Source organism: Cannabis sativa, chromosome 6 (genome assembly GCF_029168945.1).
Source record: "Cannabis sativa cultivar Pink pepper isolate KNU-18-1 chromosome 6, ASM2916894v1, whole genome shotgun sequence".
In the NCBI taxonomy this organism is placed as follows: domain Eukaryota; kingdom Viridiplantae; phylum Streptophyta; class Magnoliopsida; order Rosales; family Cannabaceae; genus Cannabis; species Cannabis sativa.
In genome coordinates this window covers 16,914,197-16,939,158 of record NC_083606.1, presented here as the reverse complement: position 1 = coordinate 16,939,158, position 24,962 = coordinate 16,914,197, and the positions used below count along the sequence as shown (strand labels likewise).

The 24,962-nt window shown below is 30.6% G+C and overlaps 2 protein-coding genes and 1 non-coding gene across 3 annotated transcripts; 2 read left to right on the top strand and 1 right to left on the bottom strand.

Moving 5' to 3' along the window:
* The first annotated feature begins 8,794 nt into the window (after nucleotides 1-8,794).
* Nucleotides 8,795-10,119, top strand: LOC115695008 (uncharacterized). Its single transcript, XM_030622106.2, has 3 exons — nucleotides 8,795-8,816; nucleotides 8,974-9,587; nucleotides 9,808-10,119. The coding sequence occupies exons 1-3, from the start codon at nucleotides 8,795-8,797 to the stop codon at nucleotides 10,117-10,119; spliced, it is 948 nt and encodes a 315-aa protein (XP_030477966.2).
* A 6,061-nt stretch (nucleotides 10,120-16,180) lies between these two features.
* LOC115696004 (small nucleolar RNA R71) lies at nucleotides 16,181-16,287 on the bottom strand. The gene has a single exon (XR_004007607.2). It is a non-coding gene; the product is annotated as a small nucleolar RNA R71 (small nucleolar RNA).
* Nucleotides 16,288-16,855: 568 nt separating this feature from the next.
* LOC133039182 (uncharacterized) lies at nucleotides 16,856-18,064 on the top strand. The gene is made up of 2 exons (XM_061118016.1): nucleotides 16,856-17,387; nucleotides 17,541-18,064. The coding sequence occupies exons 1-2, from the start codon at nucleotides 16,856-16,858 to the stop codon at nucleotides 18,062-18,064; spliced, it is 1,056 nt and encodes a 351-aa protein (XP_060973999.1).
* Nucleotides 18,065-24,962: the final 6,898 nt, after the last annotated feature.

Genomic DNA, 24,962 nt, shown 5'->3' with positions numbered 1-24,962 from the left:
TATTCTTTTCGAAAATTATTTTTTTTTTAATTAATTTTTTTTTAATTTGGAAATTTATTTATTTAAAATTAAATAAATCCTACTTCCAACTATCTAGCTAACCTTGTTGCAGGAGTATGTGGTTTTCGCTTGTGTGTAAGTTTTTTAAAACCTATTATTACTTGATTGCAAATAGCCATGGTTACTTTTTGCCAGATCTAATGATCTGATGGCTCCCTTAGTCAAGATAATAATTTGTAACAGGTAAATTTTACAATCTTCTTTCATTTGTGTATGACCTAACAACATGATAGGATCCATCCAAAGCGTGCCTGTGTGAGCCTATATGTTTATTTTGTTTTAATATAGATGCATATAGGTTGTTGCTAAATAAAATGTCACACCATGATAGATTTTATTTAGGTCCATTTAGTTCTTGGACCTATTCAATTAATAACAGTTATTTATTTTAAGGTTAAATTCCTCTCTTTTGGGCCTTGTGTGAGAATTGGGAGCCATAGAAGTGGGTACGACATACTGAACCCAGAACCCCCTCACATGAACTACCCCAATTGTGAAGGCCCATTTGCCTGATTTAAATAACTGTACTAGGTTAATTATATTAGTTTGACCTAATAAAATTGAATTAGCAACATAATTAACTTTTAAAATATATGAAATTTATTTTCATTTTAATATTTTAAAGTTAATTTTAAGAAAAACACTTTTAGTTTTAGATATTATTTCTAAACAAACTATTTGTATTAAATATAGAATTTTAACTAACTAAGATTCTTTCTGAAGCTTATTTAATTAAATATTCCTATTTAAGTTATAAATTAGTTGTATCAACTGATTTTTCTTATCTAACTTAAATTTGAATATTTTATTTAAATTTAAATTAAGTTGAGGAATCCTAGGCATTAGTTATTAAAGATTCTTAAGATATTTTTTAAGTTAATATCTTTTCGAATATTAACTTAAAATGGAATATTTTAGATATTTTTTAGGTTAATACCTTTTAGAATATTAACTTAAAAAGATATCTTCAAATTAAGTGGTTATAACTTAATTTTGATATTTAATTAAATCTAAATTTGAAATTATGTATGTTTTAGATTTTTTCTATATAACTTAAATTAGATATTTTTCAAATTTTTGTTTAAAAGATACTTAGTCAAATAAGATATTTTCTAGATAGTAATTTCTAGACTACTTATTATTTCTAATATTTAAATAGGAAAATATTATACTTTGTGAAATTAATTATTTAAATAATTAATTTTGGTACAATTTTATTAAGTATATTTTTCCTAGTATTAAACTAGAAATTAAATAATTAAGCCTTCTCTACACTTAATTATTTATTTCTTGAATTTAATACATTTAATTAACTTGAAAAATTTAAATATCTAAGTTGATTTTCATCATGACACTTAAATATTCCTCTTAATGGGTATTACCCATGTATGGGTATTTTATTCTTGACCATTAGATCAAATATCTAATGGTTGATATTTATAATTATTAATTAAATATTAAAAAATTAATATTTCCTATTTTGTTATTCTCTATATTCCTAAAATAGATAAAACTATTAATAGAAATAAAAAATTTATAAATAGAATTGTTATTTAAAAAATAAAACACAACTAAAAAAAATTAACAAACTATTTTTTTTTAATAAAAATGATTTTAATGATTAAAAAGACAAAAAGTGTATATTTATCTTTTTATAAAATTTCTTCATACTAGAATTTTAAATTGCATTACTGAAAATAAAAAAAAAATAATAATAATTTTAAGCTTTAAACTGTAATACACATAAAATGTATAAGATTTTTTTTAAACCTAAAATCTTTAATTTTATAATAATTAACAATTATTTATATGTTTTTATTTTTTTAAAAAAATACTTGAGCTTACCAAATCTATAAGAACAAAACCAATGAAAAAAAAATTTAACAAAAAAAAAATGAAGGAAGAAAAAAGTGTCATAAACATTATTGAATAATGACAATTGCCAACACAAGAATTTCAGCAAATTATATTTGACCCCTAGACAAGATTATCATCTTCCAATCCTAAAAATATAAATAATAAACAACACCTCATTAGTTATTCTAGGAGAATGATTCATGGTAATATCAAAAAAATCATTGGATGGTAATAATATTTTTCTAACAATGATAGCCTAAGTAAGAACTAAGAAGTATTGTGGCGTTTTATTTTTAAGAATATGAATAATATTAAGACAATTGGATTCCACAATCAAGCTCCTATTCTTCTAATAAAAAAAACACATTAATATACATGTAAATGATTTTTAGTTTTACAATTATAAATTATTAATAAACTCATAATTTCATAAAATAATAAAGTAGTAATTTTAATTAATTTTTAAAAATAATTTATATTTTTTTTTCAAATTATTAGTTGTAATTATTATTTCCAATTTTATAAAAAATAAATATAATTTTTTTTTTTTTTAAAAAAAATAATTTTTAGAAACTTTCCATAAAAAGGTTATTGGATTATTACCTTATTAATTTTTTTTAGTTCCCATCAATGGGTATTACCCATTAAGAAGTGTTCCATATATATATATATTTCCTTTATTTTATTAATCAATTTCGAAAATGGCATTTTATTTATGCAATATTTTCGAATTTTTTATTTTGAAAAATAGATTGAGTTGTAAATTAATTATTTATTTTAATTAATTCTTGGACCAACTACAATCAATGATTTTTTCATTTAATTGATTAATTTAAAATAAATGAATTTAAAATATATATATATATTATTATAAATTGAATTAACTAGTCAAAAGAAAATCTAGATAGGTGATATTTTTGCTTGAAGTATTTCTTTTCTATTTTTATTATTTTCGAAAATTGTATTTTTATATACTTTAAATTTTCGAACTCAATAAATATATTCTCAAAGGAAATTTTTAAGTTGCTAATTATTTAATTTAATTCAACTTAAATTAATTTCCTTAATATTTATATTTAAGATTATTACTAAGATGGAAATAATTAATTTTATTTCAATCACCATCTAAGTATAATTTTATAAATATTATATTAAATTGTTATTTTTGAATTTCAATTTTAAATTTCGAATTTAATGAGAATTTATTTATTAGAATAATAAAGAAAATACATTTTAAAGAATGAGCTTTATTATTATTAAGATATTCGATCTCCATTGTGGGTTTTACACCGCGTTTGTTTTAGTGAGTAATCCTCCCTAATGGAGGAACGTTCATTAGCAATTTCGCACCGTTTAATCTCGCATGATAAGTAATTTGTAAGTGTTTTATATGGTATAGATCACCCTAATGGTGGCGACCATATTTGACTTGCAAATTGCGAAACAATGGTAGAAGCTCATAAGATAGAATAGCCTTGACTCTCGCCTAAACGGGACAACGCTGGATTCCAATCTTGATCGAATAAAAGGTTGCTAGAATGTTTAACATTTTAGATGAGCTGACAACTCTATTCAATGGATGGTAGCTTTGACTCTCGCCTAAACGGGACACTGATATCAGTTTGTTGAAAAACCTTGGAAATTATTTAGGATTGAATTTTTTAAGTATTTTCTCATATCATTCCTACTTGTTATGTGCTTATAATTTCTGAATTGATTTTGTGTTAAACCATTATTAAATTTCTATTTGTTGATTTCTATTATTTTGTAGTATCCTGTATTATCAAAATGAATCCCATGTTATCACTGTTGACTGAAAACAAGCTGAATGGATCTAACTTTAATAAGTGGAATGAGAACATTAATATTGCTCTCATAGGAGAAAGTGCCTTGTTTGTTTTAACTGAGCCGTCACCTGAAGTGCCTGGGGACAATGCTTCCAAAGCTGTGAAAGAAAAGTATGAGCGTTGGCAGAAAGCAAATGACAAAGCTCTATACTTTATGCTTTCTAGCATGGTTGACACCCTCAAAACTCGGTTTTCTAAAATCGAGAAGGCTGCTGAAGTTATGACGAAGTTAAATGAGCTATTCGGTAAGGCATCACTTTAGTCACGCTTTGACGCGACTAAGAAGTACATTAATGCACGGATGGAACCTCATCAAAACGTGCGTGACCATGTTCTCCTTATGTCAAGTTATTTCCAAGAAGCCCAGGATCATGGTGCTGAAATGGACAGTGCTACTCAAGTAAGTCTTATCTTGAATAGCCTGACTCCAGCATTTCTACCATACACTTCAAATTATGTCATGAATAAGAAGGAAATTGACTTTCATGAATTAGTCAATGACCTTCAAACTTATGAAAATTTGATTGGAGGACCCAAAAAGAAAGGGAGCAAACCTCATAATCCTGGAAATGGTAATGGGACGATCAAACCCGAAGCAAATGTTGCCACTGCTTCAAAGCCCAAATCGAAGAGGAAGTGGAACAACACCAAGAAGCGAACAAAAGCCACGAAGAATAAAAAGGCTGCTCCTTCTGGTGATGCAACACTTAAAGGAAAGTGTTTCTACTGCAATGAGAAAGGTCATTGGAAACCCCAGTGTCCTAAACTTCTTGCAAAGAAACAAGGTATATCCCTTTATAAACTTTAAGAGTTTTAGTGAATCATTATCCAATTGGATTTATGATTCTGGACTAACTTTGTTTATTTGTTTTCTTCTTCTTATAGGCCAAGCTACTTGAACTCAGAAGAGTTGGATCAGAAGCTGGACCAAGGGTGAAATCGTCCAGATGAAGATGAAGCTCTTCAATTTATTTTTTGAATTAATTGTTTTAGTTTAAAGACAATTTGGATTTCAAATTTTAGTTAAGGATATTTATCCCTATTTTTCTCATATTGTTGCAATACATTTTTATTTTATTATTAATAAAGTATTCTTTATTTTCGAAATTCACCATTGCAATTTATGAGATTGAGCTTCATTTAATTTATCTTCATCAATTATTACCACATTATATTTGTATGTTTGTATGTGTAAGTGTTTTTATTATTGATGCAAATTCTATAATATTTACAACTCTTCATAGAGTTATATTAAATAAACACTAGAAATTATTTCTATGTTTATTAATAATTGTTAATTCTAATACAATTATTAAGAATTTGTTTAATAAAAGGATCTTTTGATCTGATAGGGGTGGAGAAAAGTTAAGAAAACTATGCAGTTCAACGATCTTTTATATCTAATGAACTCTGGATAGTATTCAACTCCACATAAACTCTATCACACTTAGACAATCATGATCTTTACAACCTTTAGGAATGGATCATAATCTCTATATACTTAGGGGTGGAGGTTATCCACAAGTACCCTATATGTATATTCTTAGGGGTGGAGTCTATTCCACAATTCTCTATGTAACACATATCTTCTTTAAATATGGAAGTAATATAATGGGTCAGCTATTGTCAATATAAATTCTTGATCTTGATTGTATGTTCCATTTCGTTTTACTGTTGTAAGTAAAAGTTTGATACCTTTGAAAGTTCTTTGTTAAAGTTTCACACTACCTTAATTGAGTGGGAGAATTTTAAAGTTCTATACCCATCTTCATTAGGTTGATACTTGTGATAGATACTTAAGAACACTACTGAAAAGCAAATCTAACCATTCACATGGATAGGAATAGCTTATTAGAATTATGAGAATAAGATAAAGAACTCTAGTTCAGTCCATTCGAATGACTTGAACCAAGAATTCTTAATCCTCATAAAATTTGATGGTATCTTAATTTTGATTACTTTATCTCTGGCATGTATTTTTCACTTCAAAATACTAGTATGCTATGTTGATGACTTAGTCTTAACTTAAAGTTTTAGACTAATACAAAAGTCACAACTAGGTAACTCTCTAAACAATCAGAGGTTAAAAGTATAATTTAACCAGACATCTGCTATTGAGTGGGAGCTATCTGAATGTAATCAAATAGGGAACATTAGAAGATATTCAAGAAAGATTTATGAAAGTGATCTATATGTTAAGGAACTGTGTATCAGTTGTCCTTGTATCTCACCATCTAATTTTGAAATTCTTGAGATGGTGTTTACTTTGGGGGTGGAGGGATTATTGTATAATAATTCAAGCTCTACCAGAGAAGAACTATAACTTTGTTTATTCGAAAATACCAGAAAGTTATATCACTGAAGAAAAGTCTACACTGTATTATCTCAATTACATATTTTAAAATATGAGAGATATGTCTTCTGTTAATTCAGATGTACTTTTAAAACAGTAAAGATTTCAGTATCCCTTGATAAGTAAAGCATATAGTAAAAGATGTTTCATAAGAGTTTTTATGAACTAGTTCCAGAAGTTTGGGTGGATTCAAATATACTACACTTGATCTGAAGATCAAGACATCAGATTGACCTATTTGCACAGTTTGTTTTATATTAGTGCAAGTGGGAGTTTGTTGGGTTTTATGCCCTAAATAAAACTCTTTACAATCTGATTAGTTATCAATATAAGAAATTTGAAGTGATTGATGTTTGCATGAATTTTACATGCTAATGGTTTAATATGTTTAATATGTTTATTACATTTACACACAGAATCAGTTAAATCCAGATCATATGTTTATTCACAATTACAGTATCGTCAACACAGTGGAATGTGATTGTGATCATATGAATCAAAAGACTTGGTCCCTATTTCATCAGTGTTATTGGATTTACACTAATGTGATAATCAGCGATGATGTGTACTTACACTTGGAGTAAGTGTTATGTTCTTTCCAGGACATTAGTAAAGTATACTAGTTTCGAATGTATGGAGTATACATTGGACTGGACCGATATTGCAACTAAGTTAAGATATTACAAACTTACCGTTATACATATCTTTCCAAGTCAATATCAGTAGTTGATCTTAAGATTAAAAGAATCTAAATCCTAATATGCTTAGGCTCAACTCAGGAGTGTTATTCATGTTCTTAGATTTATTAGTTAAGCCTACTTTTAGGTCAGGGTGATACGTATATTTTGGGAACATGATAGTATGATTGAGTGGGAGTGCTGAACATAAATATGGAATCTATAGCTTCTACTGGTGTATAGAAGTCAAGTGATGATTCCCTTCGAGCTTAGCAAATAGAAGTAAATGGATGAGCTCTTGTTTAACTGACTAATTATTAGATCACTAAACACCATTTACAGGTAGCTAAGTGTTTTAAGGGGCAAAATACATTAACGGGTGAGAACGGTAAAGAAATCCCATCTCGATGTAGATCATCTATATAGAGGTTCTTTAAATCACAATAAGATTATAACAATGGTTAAATGAGATAACATATTGATATCGTGGAACATACAATATGCTCTATATAAGTCTGAGAGTGCAATTCTAAGTTCTAAGAGTGGATTCAACGAAGAACTAATTAGTAGGAATTTACTTGGTAAATTTGGTTCACTTATTGGAAGCTCAGCATATAGATCCATGGTCCCCATTCTAGTTGAGAACATTCTGCTTGTAAGATCATTAATTGATTCGTGATTGATCAATTATAATTCTAAAGTTAGACTATGTCTAATTTTATGAATTTTCACTAAGCAGGGGTGAAATTGTAAAGAAAAGAGTTTCTAGGTTTATTTATTTATTAATGGACTTTATATGTCTAATTAATAATTAAATTAAATGACAATATTATTTAATAATGTATTTTAGTTATTAAATAATTAGTTTTGACATTTAAAAGGTTAGAATTTGAAAATTGGCGTTTTTGAGAAAATAGAGATAAAATTTGATAAAACTGCAAAATCAAGTGGGGCCCATTATAACACCATTGCCGGCCACTTAATGTGGGATTTCAAATTAATATTTTCATTATTTTAATGCCAAATAATTCCTAACCTAAACCTTGTAGTTGCCTATAAATAGAAAGTGATGGCTCAGTCACAACACATGCTTTCATTAGTAATCTGACAGAAATTTCTCTCTTCAGAAAAACTGAGCCTTCCTCACTTTCTATACCTGGCCGAAACCCTCTCTCTTCTTTTCCCTTTATCAATTTCGACCCTAGTGAAAGAGTAAGTGCCCACACACAAAGAAATGCGTAACTCAATCATAGATTGGAAGACTGTGAAGGATCAAACTTGAAGAAGAAGGACATTCGGGCTCGGATCTTGATTATACTCGCTACGTAAAGGATACAAGGGTTAGAGATCTGAGTGGAAGGAGACATTAATTCCGCTGCATCAATGTAAGGTTTTCTTAACTTTATATGTGTTTAATTTATCGTTTTAGAAAGTTCATATTTAGGGTGTTTAAACAACATACTTGTGAGTAGATCTAAGATCCTGGTAAAATAAATATCCAACACAAACATCATAAAAGATCCAAGGATTGACACAATAAGAGTTGGGCAAATTTTCCAAGACAAGAAAACAATAAAGCTTGCCATGAGCCTATATGCAATCAAAATGAATGAACAACACATGGTAAAAAGATCATCAACAAAGGACTACAGCTTAGTGTGTGTTGATAAAAATTGTAAATGGTACTTCTAGGCAACAAAACATGGAAAAACAAATCTCTTCAGAGTCATAAAACTTGTGGAGGATCATACATGCTCAATAGAACGCATCCATGACGATCACCCCCAAGCAACAAGTAACATAATAGCTGACTGCATCAAAAAAAAAAAATTACCAATCCAAAAAGAAACCACAGGCCAAATGAGATTGTTGATGATGTAGCAGAAGACTATAGTGTCTCAATTTCTTACCAAAAAGCTTGTTGAGCAAAAGAGAAGGCTTCAAAAAAGGTAATAGGCTCCCCACATGATTCATACAATGAAATACCAGGGATTCTATACATGATCCGAAAATGCAACCCAGGTATAAATTTCTTGGTCTTAAACTAAACTTAATCTTATAAAAACTAATCAGTAGTTCTAATGTGACCATACTCTCTCATAATTTTGCAGGAACAATAACAGACTTAGTCCAACATGACAATGGGCATTTTAAGTACATATTTTTTTTTTTGCATTAGAAGTCTCAATAGAAGGCTGGAAACACTGCACACCTCTAATTGTGGTTGATGCAACTTTCCTTAAGAATGCATATGGAGGAACATTGATAATTGCTAGTGCACAAGATGCCGACAGACACATATTCCCACTAGCTTTTTCAGTAGTTGATTCTGAAAATGATGCATCATGGCAATACTTCATGGAAAAGCTCAAAGAATCATATGGGGAGTGTGAAGACCAATGCATAATTTCTGACAGACACGAAAGTATAACAAAAGCAATGAAATCAGTATTCCCTAACTTGATGCATGTGGTATATTGCTTCCATTTGTTCCAAAATATAAAAACAAGATTCAGAAAAGGTGTAGATGATCTAAGAGATGCATTCTACTGTGCAGCAAAAGCATACAATCAAACTGACTTCGACGATTGCATGAGGGACTTAGACAACATTGATAGTAGAATTCGTCCTTACCTGACAAATAAAGTTGGCCTAGAAAAATGGACAAGGCTTTACAGCCGAAATAAACGCTACTCAACATTAACCTCCAACATAGCAGAGTCTATGAACTCAGCATTGAAAGAAATCAGAGAGCTACCGATTGGAACACTGCTTGAATGTCTACGTTGCTTGGTTCAAAAATAGTCATGGGAAAACAAAAATAGAGCTTTGTCCACATTCACAACATTAGCAAAAATACCAGAAAAGATACTAAAGGATAAACTGGAACGCAGTAAGAAACTAGAGGTAACCTCAAAACTTCACTTATATGCTACTTATGCGCATTCTGTTACTTCACACAAAGTAAAAAAAAAACAGTTATACTAATGGTTACCTCTTTTACATTTCACAGGTGCAAACATCCAATCTTGTCATATACACAGTAAAAGAATTGCAAAACTCCTATATTGTGGATATCCTAAACAGAACATGCACATGTGAACGATTTCAGTATGATGAAATGCCATGTTCTCATGCAATGGCTGTAATATCAAAAAGATACATGAAATGCTATGAGTATTGCTCATACTACTACACAAAAGAAGCATTTCTTGCAACATATGAAGGTTCTGTGTTACCAATAGGTGACCCAAAGACATGGGACTTGCCTGATAACATCAAACAACTACAAGTATTTCCATCAATATACAAGAGACCAGCATGAAGGCCAAAGAAACAAAGGTATAAAACTGCACTAGATAAAGCAACACAGAATAAATGTGCAAGATGCTTACAAAAAGGACACAACCGAAGGACTTGTAAAAATGATGCGGTCGAGCCAAAGAGAAAGAGAAAAAGAGACATTGAATAGCCCACCCATTATTCTTCCATTTATCCAAATACTATAAAAATAAAAACAATACTTTCAAATTGAGAAACTACTAAGTACCTTTACTTTCCAATGTTTCCCTATATTTTTCAAATACTATAAGAATAAAAAAAACATGTCATATGTGAACACTGCTTTTAAGAATAGTTAAATTGATTTTTAAAGTCTAAATTTAGTTTTTAGTATTTTATATGATTGATCACTAATAGAAAACTAACATGTTGCTTAAATTATATATTCATATATTTTATCATTTAGGCAAAAAAAAAGAGGTTGGACAATTCATTTATACTGAAAATATATTATATATTGCCATTGACTTGTTATCTGGTGATGTTAATTAAAGAAAATTATAGGTTAGAGAGATAAAAGAACTGGTTATTGATTGTTATTACTGGTATTTTGCAGTGACAAGATACCATCAAAATATACACACAAAAAACATATAAAAAAATATACATTATCCATTATTAAAAAATGATCAAAGTGTACCTCTAATTCAAATATGTTGCAAGCGACTACCATTGTAGAACCCCAAGTTGAAAAAAATCCTCTTTTACAACCTAAACGTTTATATAAAAAAAATTAGAAACAATATAACTAATTTTTTCACTAAATGAATCATACTAACTACTCTATACCTTAATTATTGATTTGTATTAAAACCATCATTCAACCAAAAAAAATATAAATCATTACTCTGCAAAAAATCATTGTTGGTTTTATGAAAATTAAGCTACAAACATTAGCTTAAAACTACAAAACACACTTTCTTTTCAACTTTATAAACTTAAATCCTTCCATTAAAAGATAACATTCCAAACAATAATTTTAACTACTTATATACTAGCATATTTCCAAAAAAAGATACTAAAAGGTCCCTTCACAGCAGTGTTACCAACAAAAGAGAGATTAATACCTAGCTAATACTACATATAAATCCTACTGTCCAGATATACCATTCACTAATACTGACAATGAAATGTACTAAAAAATTGGAGCTTAATTACAATTCTAAAAACAAAAAGTAACAAAACAAGTTACTTTGACTCCAAAATAGTTCACCAAAAAGTTTCATTCCAGTTGAAACTCCAACTTTAGTACACCAAAAAGTTTCATCCCAGTGCAGATGCAAAACCCCTTCAATCTAGTCAAGCTCTTGGAATCCTCCCAGGAAATTCGGACTCAGTATCATAATCATTCAACAGCTTCTTCTTGGCATGAACATACAACTCAACAGCGAGCTTCCTCCTAAAAAATCCCACATCTAGAGGATTTGGAAGTTTGTCAATACATCCATGAATAAAGAAATCAGCATACTTAGCCACGAACAAGCCACAATCACTACAAACAATACAAGTAAAAAACAAACATTAGACTGAATACTAAGAAAACAACAAAAATCATAACAATATAAACACATTTCAACATACTTGTCTACTTGCTGAGGTAACTTAGTAACAACAAAAACATCAAGCATGTCCTCCTCCTTTTTCGCTTTAAAAAATCCTTGGCTTGTGTCAATATCCATCCTCCTACTGTAATAGTCAATGAATGACAAACATATAGGCAACACCACTGCAAATGGCTTGACATAACCAGTTGTTTTCCTGTCCAACTCATGTCTAGGCCCTAAGGAATTATAAATATTGACACACCTAGCCCTAATATCAAAAATGATCAAAATCCAATGCTTTTCATCCTTAATATGCATGTAAATCAACACATGATCAACACGTAGCCAATCTTTGTTAGCATACATGTAATACCCACTCATGTATTCAGTAACAATGTTACTCTTAGGGACAGCATCAATCTTATTTCCAGACTTGACAAACTTATCATACAACTCAACCACCTTAAAATAGAAATGATAATTTGTGGTTGTCGCAGACACTGCAACATTAGGATCATACTTTAACTTCTTTCGCAAGTAGTAAAATATTACATCCATATGCTTTAAAAAAAAGAGATTAGAATATGAATAAATAAAAGATAACTAAAATGAAAAAAAAAATACTAAATATGATACTCACCGAGTTACTAAGGCACCTCCCAGGGGTCAAAAGATCATAAAACCACCACTTGTCCTGAACACTATCAATGCAGAAATCTAAAGCAGGACTAAAAAGATTCTTCCCTTGAACAAACTTCTTCTTCCTAAAAAAAGAAACCAACCAATATACTTAATATCAAATATGCAAAAATTTAAAAATTAACCCAAATAACATAATAAAAACAAGAAAACATACTTATTCTCATCCTTGAACCCAACACAGAACCACTCATCAAATGCCTTTTGTTGAAGTTCATGTGGAGGATCGAACAACCCAGAATTAAAGGGATATAGACCTTTAACATTCTTTTTCTTCTTCTTTTCATTACTACCAGAAGACCTAGAATTATTTCTGTAATGACTCTGTAAAACCACACTAGGCTTATGAGCCATCTTTGATTTAGGAGATTCACAAACCTTAATCTTTTCCTAAAAAAGAAACCAAACAGTAACATTTAAATTTAACAACAATAATATTTAAAGAACAGCCATTGCAACAGTAACATAAAAAAAATCAAAACACCAAGCCATACCATAATCTTCTTCACTTCATATGCATGACACACATCATCCACCTTTTGATTTATAACAGCCATCACAGATTTTGAAAAACCATCATCGGTACCCGCACTAACCTTCTCATCAATTCCCTCAACTCCACCTACATTACCACCATGAGAACACAAAGCTTCATCCTCCACCATTGCAACAATCTCATTTTGTCCTAATAACGAACCCATTATGTCAAAATTTGGCATATCCTAACAACAAAAGCAAATCAAAGCAACAAACAAATTAGTTAACAACTTAAGAGAATAAAAATACAATAATTACACAAAACTGTTCTATAAAAAAATTAATAAACAAAATTAACATTTTCCAAAGAAGATAAACCAGCAAAATCTTGACTATCAACTTCTTTCACAGACATCTCATATATGTTTTTAATTTCCTGTACAATATAATCAGAAAAGAAACAATTAAGTAGCTAAAATTATAACAGAAAATATTGAATAATAATAAAAAGAAACTAGACCTTATAAACATCACTGTCACCATGATTAATGCTCAAATTTATACAATTTAAGGGTTTAATTGTGTACATAAAGTTAATTTAAGTTAAATATTTTCATAATTTTGTTTGTAAAATTAACTAAGTTGAAAATATTTAATTTTGTTTAATTTTGTGTTATTTTTAAAATTTGAGTAAATTGTATAATTGAAGAGGCCCAATTGATTCATTCATTACATATACATATATAATAACCCTTTGTTTTGCCCTTTGACCACGTCTTGTACGCATGGGCCATTTTGAATTTAATGGACCTCATATCATTTGGGAAATTTACATGGTGTACTAACTTTTGTTATTTTTTTACAAAAATACTGTCAGGCGGTATTTTTTACTTTTTTACTGTGTTTTTTTATAAGTTTCATACTGCAGTATACTGTGTTAAGTTTTCACTGGTGTTCTACTGGTGTTTTAATGGTGTTCTACTGTTGTTTTGAGCTGTTCTGCTTTGTGTTTTGCTAGTGTTTTATAAAACACAGTATTTTTGTAAAGATTTCTGTGTGACAGTATTTTTGTAAAAATTAACCTAAATTCCAGTATTTTTGTAAGTTTCCCTATCATTTCAATGTTAAGAGCCCAAGTTACTCTAATTGATATTTCCTAGCAATAGGAGCAGCCAAAAGCAACGTCCCACGTCTGACTCCAACAACAGCTGAAGCATGCGAATCCCACGCTGCCTTTCACTCTATTTCACCTGACGCATATTTCCAATTCCATCCGAAATTATAGCCATTTTCTCCATTATTCATTGGACGAAAAATATCAATTTTGAGAGCAAAATTGGCTCTATAAATAGGACCCTAAAATGAGTGTTGAGCATCAGATTTTAGTAGTGTTATTATACAAAAATTTTATCTTTTTCTTTCCTTCTTTATTTTACTTTATTAATTTTGGTGTAAAGACAATGCCTTTTTTAGGCTAATTTCTTTGACAAGACTCAAGTGTAAGTTCATGTAATTTTTATTTTTCTAATATATTGATTCTCTTTGTTCTTCATTTCCATATTTATTATATTAAATTTCTCTTCTTCTAAATTGCACTTTAAATTGAATAGTACCTTTTATATAAGTTCAGTCATGCTTTTCTTATGTAAGTTAGGCTATTAATTATTAGGGTGTTTATTATATTATATGATTTTTACTGTATTCTGCCGGTGGTATTTTGTCGATTTAAATTATATGATATGATAGTATTTTTAGAAGTAGTATTAATTTAGTTAGAGAACATATTTTTCTGATGGACTTAATTATACACATTTTCCAACTATAATTAATGGTGTACAATTATAGTTGAGGTTAAGGAATCAATTTTATTAGGAAAATATAATTGCATGTACAAAGCTTGTGTCTTCCATAATCATTTTCTGATCACTTCTCATTTTAATTACTTGTTTAATTTTTGAAAATCATTTTCTCAATATTCTCACATCACATTCAAGGTTCTTATTTTATTCTCGTAAAATTACTAACTGTCCTTTTAAGTGTATTTTTCCTCCCTGTGGATACGACATATAGCCCGTTTACTACCGCGACCGCAGTGTAACTAATTGGGCGACATCAATTTTTGGCGCCGTTGCCGGGGAGGTTTCTGGGCTACAAGAGGTTAGTATAGTAGTTTATTTATTTATTATTATTTTTAGTATCTATTTTTTCCTCTCTTTATTTGTTTCTATCAAAAAAAAAAAAATAGTTTATATAGTATAATTTAGTTTTTTTTTTCAAAAAAAAAATATACCACTATATATTATTATAATTATTTTTTTTTCTCCTCTTTAATCTTTTAGTAAAAAAAAAAAAGAAGCAAGTAGTTTAATTTTTTTTTTTAGTTTATTTGTTACTTTTATTTATTATTTTGCTACTATATTATGGTTTTAATTTTTTTTTTTTTTTTGGATTAGCCATTTTTTTTATTTATTTATTTTAGGTTAGTTGTAGACTTTTACCCTTTAGGCTAAAAAAAAATATTGTGCATAAAATATTTTCATAAACTTTTTAGTGTAAACCCAATTGTGTAATGGTAAAAGTGGTACAAACTAAGATTATTCTGTCTAAGAAAGATTGGCTTTAAAGGTTTGTGGTAGAGTACCCTCTACACTTTCTAACAACCCCGGGGAGTTCTAGTAAAAGTGTGGGACGAAGCGGTACCTTGGCAACCTTCCCAATCGGCCTGGGAATATCTTGTGTGAATACCCTTGCATTATTACATAGTTGTAATTTACATTATTTAACAAGTGAAAATACACAAAAAAAAAAGTGAATGTCACGAAATAGAGACAAATTAGGGTGATTTGTAAAACAACAAATTGAAATTTTAGAAAACTCTCCTAAATCGTCTTCTTCCCCTCGTTCTCATTCACCACCATCACCCATACTTCTTGCACTGCCAATGATGGCTCAACAACAGGAAGTCCAACCAAGAACACTACAGGATTATCTACATCCTACGCGTACGACCACACCTTCATGCATAATGTATCCCATGAATATGGCCAACTTCGATTTCAAACCTGGTATGATTCAACTTTTACCAACCTTTCATGGTATGGAAAATGAGAGTCCATATGTGCATATTCAGGCCTTCGAAGAGGTGGTGGCCACATTCAACAACCAAGCTGACATCATTAACTTGGTGAGATTGAAGTTCTTTCCTTTCTCACTCAAGAAAAATCCAAAAGCTGGTTGTATTCTTTAAGGCCCAGGTCTATTGGGACATAGGAAGAAATGACAAAAGTATTTTTCTCTAAATTTTTCCCACCCCATAAGACCAGAAACCTTAAGAGGCAAATCTCTACCTTCAACCAAAAGGACCACGAAACATTTCATCAGGTCTGGGAGAGGTTTAAAGATTTGATGGGCCAGTGCCCACATCATGGATACGAAAGTTGGCGTCTTGTCAGCTATTTCTACGACGGTCTCACAGCCGACAAAAGACAATTCGTACAAATGATGTGCAATGGTGACTTCCTTCAGAAAGATCCCGAAGAAGCTTTGGAATATCTTGAAGAAATCTCTGAAAAATCCTACACATGGAGTGCACCAAGTCCTACGGACAAGCCACGAACAGCCGGAGTCTACCAATTGAAGGAGGAGGATAGTGTGAAAGCTCAACTTGAAGCTCTGAAAAAACAATTTGAGGCTTTCAAAACTCAAGAAGGTAAAGCACTCCAAATGGTTGCAAAAGTGGAAAAGCAAGAACCATGCTTTATTTGTGGAGGGACAGATCATCAACCACAAGAGTGCCCTAATCTTAGTATGTTGAGGGGAGGAGATGAGGAGCAATGTAATGCCTTAGGGGATTACAAGAAGTCTTATAATGCCTACTCCAACACATACAATCCTGGTTGGCGTAACCATCCCAAATTCAGTTGGAAGGATACAAGTCAAAATCAAGCATCTGGGAGCCAATGGAAACCTGTTCAACAAAATAATTCTCTTGAGAATTCCATGAAAATTCCCGCAGACTCTCAACTAGAGTTCAGGACTTATTTTGCCCAGGTGATAGAGGAATTGAAGGACATAAAGATTCAATTAACAAAGTTAAATGATTCTTCAGCCATTCAAGAGCGTGGTAAGCTTCCCGCTCAGCCTCTAATTACTCCCAAAGGGCAACATATGGCACAAACCTCCACTTCTTCAAAGTCTAATCTAAAAAAGGTTAATGCCATTACTACTCGAAGTGGTCAAAGTACAGTATCACCATTACCTAAGACCACTAGTGTACCAATGCCTGCTCCAGATGCTAAAATGCCACAGAACCCTCCAGTGAAGGTGCCCTTCCCTCAGGCTTTGAAATCTACTAAGAAGGTACTGGAAAATCATGGTGAAATCCTAGACAATTTAAAACAAGTGAAGATCAAACTGCCTCTCTTGCATGTGATCAAACAAGTACCAGCATATGCCAAGGTCATCAAGGATTTATGCACCATGAAAAGAAAACACCATGTCAAGAAAACTGCATTCTTGACAGAACAAGTAAGTGCGGTGATTGAACAAAAGATACCGATCAAATAAAAAGATCCAGGTTGTCCTACAATCGCTTGCCAAATTGGGACACAAGGATTTGGTCAAGCCCTCCTAGACTTAGGGGAAAGTGTTAATCTTATGCCTTATTCAATTTACTTGCAACTAGGCCTAGGAGAAATCAAGCCCACATCTGTGGTGCTGCAATTGGCTGACCGCTCAATCAAAAAGCCACGAGGAATAGTTGAAGATGTCTTGATTAAAGTTGGAAAATTCTATTACCCCGCTGACTTTTTGATTTTGGACACTCAGTCTGAGGTTAATACTGAGTCAAAAATTCCCATCATTCTCGGTAGGCCTTTCCTTGCAACAGCCAATGCTCTCATTAACTGTAGGAATGGTCTCATGAAATTATCTTTCGGGAATATGACTATGGAAGTCAATATTTTTCATGTTGTGAAACAACCACCAGACGAGGAGGAAGATTGCTATCATACTGATGTGATAGACACAATTGTTGAGGAGGAAATTCTTTTGCATGATGATTCTGATTCTTTAAATGATCTCCTCCATGACTTTGATACTGAAAATATGCTTTATCCACCTGAGGAAGCCAATGTTTCTTCCATTCTTGAGATGTCCCAAGATGAAGCATCACCGTCGCAATATGAGAATTTGCGATTCCAGACCTGATCTATGAAACACTTCTTCGGGTCCATGTGCAATATTGACAAATTCTAGTAAGAGGGTAGGCTTACCTGAGGAGATCACCTTTGTGACTCTGGCCTACCAAGAATGATCAGGTTGTTTCTATTTCTGTTTATGTTTATATTTTATTCACTATTTATTTCCTTTGTTTTTGTTTTGTTTTTTTCGAGGATCAATATCGCTGCTATCCATGGTTGCTTGCTCTCCAGGTGTTCTCTTTCCCTATTCTTTTAATTTTTTATATTTAGACATTGAGGACACTGTGTGATTTTAGTTGGGGGTGGTGAGCATATTCAAGCATCTTTCTTAATTTTTGTCATATTAATATTTTCATGGTCAAATTTTTCAAAAATTACTCATTTAGTCTTGTAAAATGTTATTTTTAAGCCAATTTTTGCTATCTTTGTTACTTAGAATTTTTCTAGAGTTATAAAATGCACATGCCAAACTTTGTGGTAAGATGGGTGTTAGCACGTATTTGCTTAGAAATTTTGCCAAGTTTAAGTGTTCATATTTTTGTAAGTGGCGAGATTTGAGAAAACAACTTTTGAATTTTTATTGATTCTTAGACATGGTACTAGGATTTGTTTGGATGTTGCTTTAAGGGATAATTTTTATAGACAAATCTTATTAAGGAGCCTTTTTGTAATTATTTTCTTTGTTCTACAAAAAAAAAAAAAAAAAAAAAACAAGAAAAAAAATTGCAAGAGCAACATTTCTATCCATTTGTCTAACATGTTGCCTCTTGTTTGAAAAAAAAATAGAAAAGAAAAAAAAAATTGTAGTATTTCATTTTTTTTTGTTTTGGCTCCTAGAATAAATGTAAAAGATTGTCTATTTTTGTTTAAAAATCCTACAAAGCTGGTTTGTGGTACTCTTATGGTGGTTTGTCCAAATAATTCATAACCTATCTTCGTTTCAATGTTTATTCAAATGTTTGTCCTAAATTGATCTATCCATTTCGAGTGCTCACTTTTCAATTTCCAACTCCATGAGCGCAATCCTTAGCCATGAATAAATATTTTCAAAAACATGTGAGGCAGTTGGAGTTGAGACTTCTACTTGGTATATGTTCTCAAAGGAATCTATGTGTTATGGTTTGTCGTAAGAAGGTTCAAGTTTGCTGCACACACTCACAACTCTAGATTTATTCAAGGTAATTTTGTATAGTTCTTATTGGCTTGTTACTAACATTTTGCTTGAATATTTGTGCCATTTTTAAAATTTTTGACTTGAAAATATTATGTTGACATTATTTCTTTTCGCTTGAATTGCTAGACACTAGCAATAAGCTAGTCGGGGGTTGTGATTAATGCTCAAATTTATACAATTTAAGGGTTTAATTGTGTACATAAAGTTAATTTAAGTTAAATATTTTCATAATTTTGTTTGTAAAATTAATTAAGTTGAAAATATTTAATTTTGTTTAATTTTGTGTTATTTTTAAAATTTGAGTAAATTGTATAATTGAAGAGGCTCAATTGACTCATTCATTACATATACATATATAATAACCATTTGTTTTGCCCTTTGACCAAGTCTTGTACGCATGGGCCATTTTGAATTTAATGGACCTCATATCATTTCAATGTTAAGAGCCCAAGTTACTCTAATTGATATTTCCTAGCAATAGGAGCAGCCAAAAGCAACGCCCCACGTCAGACTCCAACAACAGCTGAAGCATGCGAATCCCACGTTGCCTTTCACTCCATTTCACCTGACGCATATTTCCAATTCCATCCGAAATTGGAGCCATTTTCTCCATTATTCATTGGACGAAAAATATCAATTTTGAGAGCAAAATTGGCTCTATAAATAGGACCCTAAAATGAGTGTTGAGCATCATATTTTAGTAGTGTTATTATACCAAAATTTTATCTTTTTCTTTCCTTCTTCTTTATTTTACTTTATTAATTTTGGTGTAAAGACAATGCCTTTTCTAGGCTAATTTCTTTGGCAAGACTCAAGTGTAAGTTCATGTAATTTTTATTTTTCCTAATATATTGATTCTCTTTGTTCTTCATTTCCATATTTATTATATTAAATTTCTCTTCTTCTAAATTGCACTTTAAATTTAATAGTACCTTTTATATAAGTTCAGTCATGTTTTTCTTATGTAAGTTCATGTAATTTTTATTTTTCTAATATATTGATTCTCTTTGTTCTTCATTTTCATATTTATTATATTAAATTTCTCTTCTTCTAAATTGCACTTTAAATTTAATAGTAAATTTTATATAAGTTCAGTCATGCTTTTCTTATGTAAGTTAGACTATTAATTATTAGGGTGTTTATTATATTATATGATTTTTACTGTATTCTGCCGGTAGTATTTTTTCGATTTAAATTATATGATATGATAGTATTTTTAGAAGTAGTATTAATTTAATTAGAGAACATATTTTTCTAGTGGACTTAATTATACAAATTTTCCAACTATAATTAATGGTGTAGAATTATAGTTGAGGTTAAGGAATCAATTTTATTAGGAAAATATAATTGCATGTACAAAGCTTGTGTCTTCCATAATCATTTTCTGATCACTTCTCATTTTAATTACTTGTTTAATTTTTGAAAATCATTTTCTCAATATTCTCACATCACATTCAAGGTTCTTATTTTATTCTCGTAAAATTACTAATTGTCCTTTTAAGTGTATTTTTCCTCCCTGTGGATACGACATATAGCCCATTTACTACCGCGACCGCAGTGTAACTAATTGGGCGACATCACACCACCAACACAATCTTCGCCATCCTTCACATTACCAGCATCTTCACCATCTCCCTTAACAATAAGCTACAATAAAAAAACACCATACAAACACATGAAAAACACAACTAATAACACAGAATAAAGAATACTAAAAATAGCACCATACTATCATAGAGCAACTAACAACACACAAACACAACATACAAACAAATGAAAAACTAAAAAAATCTTAAAACTACTAAATAATACCTCAACATCATCACTAATGTCATCTAGGTTACAGGTACTACCAACGCCACCACCCCCACCGTCATCCTCATCCTCATCCTCATTACTCTACAAAAACAAAATCACATAAAAATCGTTGCATATTAACAAATAAAACTAAAAATAAACAATATCAATCATAAAAGAAACCAAAAAATACCTGACCTGTGGTACAACATTCGCAATACTATCTTTAATCAAAACTTTCAATTCTAAAAACTTCGTATCAAAATAAAAAGTTAAATCCTCTCCTACATTACGATCAATGTAACCCTTCAAATTTTCCTCAAGTAATGTAAATTTTTCATCGACTTCCTTACGAAATTCTTTCAAAGCACACTCCAATCCAACTTGCCTAACTACAAGCCCCAACACCGAATCTTTAAGCTCATCCAACACAGCTACACTTATAGTAGCTTTTTCTCAACTCCGAAACTACCAGTCTTGTCAACATCTACTCTTGGTTGTCTCACATCCTCAAAATCATCATCAGATTCGAACCCATAAGAAAACTCAAACCCAGCAATATCTAACTTTTGATTTTCCTCAGCTGAAGGAATTATGCGGGTAACAGACAACTCTAACAAATAAAATTAAAATAACGAAAATTAGTAACATAACAAAAAAAAAAAAAACAAAACACAACACAAAAATAATAAATTATATATCACAAAAACATACCTTAGTTGACATATATATTTTCTTCTCCACTTCACCTGAGAAAGGATTACCCACACTACTCCACCTACACATCCTATAATCTGGAGAACAATCATATGTACATAAACCTTGCTTCTTAAAAAGAGGAATAACCTCATAGAGCCAAACCTGAAACGCAAAAGGGAAACCACACAACTTGTACGTCTTACTATTGTAATCCTTTTCTTTACCCTTAATGTTCTTCCCTTTTGCCTTCGAAGCACCTGTACCCTTCATCTCATCAAAAAATTTCTTCTTGTTTTTTCCTTCAAAACAGTCCTCAAACTATACAAAGTAGTATCATACGCAACCTTACCCCATGGAAAACTGTTAAACTCACCAGAACCAATTAAATGAAGTAACTCACTATCTACTTTCTTGCGACCAGGCTTACTAAGCAAGAAACTCGTAACAAAATAAAGCACAGCCATTCTAAAAGCAAACACATCATCTTTGAAAATACTATTCAAGAATCGTTGTTTAACGGCAGCATAGTTAACAGTCATGTCCCTAAAATACTTGTCCACAAAAGTATCTCCCCTTCCTATATATTTTTCTATACTACTGTCACCCTTACACAACAATCCACTAATAATAGCAAATTCACCTAACCCAAATCGAGTCCTAGAATTACCAAAATCAAACCAAATTTCCTTAATATTTGCCTGATGAACCTCCCTACACAAAGCAGTATGTATAACCTGAGATTGCATGTTGCACTCCTCAAGATCTAGAAAATGCCCAAAATAGGATTCTTGAAACATAGTAAGTTGCTTAGTAGATCCTTGATTTCTGCAATAACACCCACATCAAACCAGTATATGATTTTTCCACTAAATCTATCCTCTGGTTTCAAGTAAAAATCCCAAACCTGTAAGAAAATTTAGAAACAAACATAAAACATTTAAAAAGAAACTAACAAGTAAACTATATACTGAAATAATGAATTTAAAAATAAAAAGTAATACATCAGTATTACTTTCATAATAAAGTAAACAATTACTTTATCAAAGGAAATCCAACATAGTTTCAATGTTTGGTCAAGAAAACGGGCATTAAGGCACAAAAATAAAAAAGTAACATATATATATGTGGTTAATCAAATCAAAAACACCTAATCATCATAGATACAAAATTATTTGCTTATTCTAATAATCATCAGAGAAATGAAGATACAGAAGTGACAACAAAATCTCAGATCATGGAGAAGTCAAGCCAAGCATCATCCTCATTTAACAAACGTAAGATCAATTGAAATCTTTATACATTACTATGTTAGTTCGAGAGAATTTTTACCTTATACACATCTAATAATATAAAAAACAGGCTTATGGGATCCTAATAATCATAGGATGGGGAATTCTACTGCCTGTTGGGATAATAATAGCAAGGTATTTTAGTAAATTTCTCATTCACTTGAATGAATGGTATTCATATCACATAATGTGATATGAATACTTATAGACCATATTTCCAAGCAACATTCTCATGAGCTTAGATCACATCGAATTCTTGGTAATTATTTTTAGACTCACAACTATACAGGTAAAATGTAATAATCATTTTATTGACTAAATTTTCTACTGAGAAATATGTGCTTAATCAAATCAAAAACACCTAATCATAGATAAATACACAAGCAAATATTCACCATAACATCATTAAAAAGCAACCAACCAGTAAACTTTATGCAGAAATAATTAACTTAAAAATAAAAAATAATACAACAGTACTACATAGATCAAGCACATACCTATTAAAAATATACATAATTAAAAAGAAAATCAACAAAAACTAAATTGTATACCAACAAAAATTAAAGCAAAAAAACTACTAAATCATAAATTAATCACAAACATATTAAAAACAAAAAAACACACTAAAAAATCTAAATACCAAATATATATACCATTCATTAAGAAACTGTACAGTAAACTATAACATTTGAATAACGAATAAATATACCTAAAAAATAAACTAGTCAGTATTATAAAGAACTCGGTAAACAAAAAAGCTACTAAAAAATACAATATTAAACAACCTACACTCTTTCAAAAAAAAAAACAACCTACACTAACAAAAAAAAAACCCTAGTACGCACCATAAACGGTTTAACACTCAAACGAAATGAGAAACCCTAGCAGAGAAAAATCCTAATACGTTGCTGAAATGAGGGAAAATAAGAAAATTGAGGAAGAAACGAAAAGAGAAGTGGAAGTGATTGAGTGAGTGATGGCTTGACAGAGAAAATTAGAACGTGGAATCGTGTTTAACACTCAACCACTCTAAAAAACAATAACCGTGTACACGTGTCAAAAAAAATTCAAAAAAAATCGTTACTTCTTACCAAATAAAACTATATTCGGTATATACAGTATTTAATTGCAAAAAGTGTCCCGTAATTTTCTCTAATATCAATCAACCAATCATATATATATATATTATGTTACTACATATAATATTATTAATTAACTAATTAATTGAACCTGAACAAAACAGTCGTGGAAATGAAGACGAAGCAAGCCAGCAGCCACCGTTGGATCCTTGTTCATGTGAGATTGAACGGTTGATCTCACTATGGCTTCTGCTTTGGGACATGAAGAGGAATAGAACTTGGTTTTCAGCTGCGCATTTACACACAAACCCATCACTAAAATTGCTGCAACTAAAATTACTGATGATGATCTCATTCTCACTAATTGATTATACTTGTTTCTTCACTACTCTCTATATTCGTATTTTAGATGTATACATATACATTGGGTATATATATACACAACACTGTCACTAGCTGACATGATATAATACTATTAGTTGTATATACATACATATATATACATATATATATAAAGTTTGCTTGAATAAACAAAGTTTTCTACCTGTGTTATTACTACTAGTGGAGTGGTGGAGGTAAACGTGGGGCGAACTAGAAATATGGGTGGTCTCTCCTCTAAGAAATTTTCTATGTTTTGTTATAAATTGTGAAGGTGGTGGTGCTGATTTTACTCTGATTTATGTAAGACTATATTATATAGTATATGAAATACAGCATCTAGATAAACAATATTTAATGCGGAAAAACTATAAATATATCGAAATGAATATGGAATGAAGGATTGTACTTCCAGCCATTGATCTTTTAACTTCAATCTTTGTGATAGCTTCAGTATTGGAGTTCGGACTTCCTCTCAACTCTCTTTAA

Bases quoted from the DNA above. Each gene is read 5' to 3' on its own strand.
- LOC115695008 (XM_030622106.2), top strand. From the start codon at position 8,795: ATGATCCGAAAATGCAACCCAG. The intron at 8,817-8,973 runs GTATAAATTTCT...TTTTTGCATTAG, and splicing joins GATCCGAAAATGCAACCCAG to AAGTCTCAATAGAAGGCTGG. The intron at 9,588-9,807 runs GTTCAAAAATAG...TACATTTCACAG, and splicing joins TTGAATGTCTACGTTGCTTG to GTGCAAACATCCAATCTTGT.
- LOC133039182 (XM_061118016.1), top strand. From the start codon at position 16,856: ATGAAAATTCCCGCAGACTCTCAACTAGAGTTCAGGACTTATTTTGCC. The intron at 17,388-17,540 runs GTGCGGTGATTG...ACTTGCAACTAG, and splicing joins ATTCTTGACAGAACAAGTAA to GCCTAGGAGAAATCAAGCCC.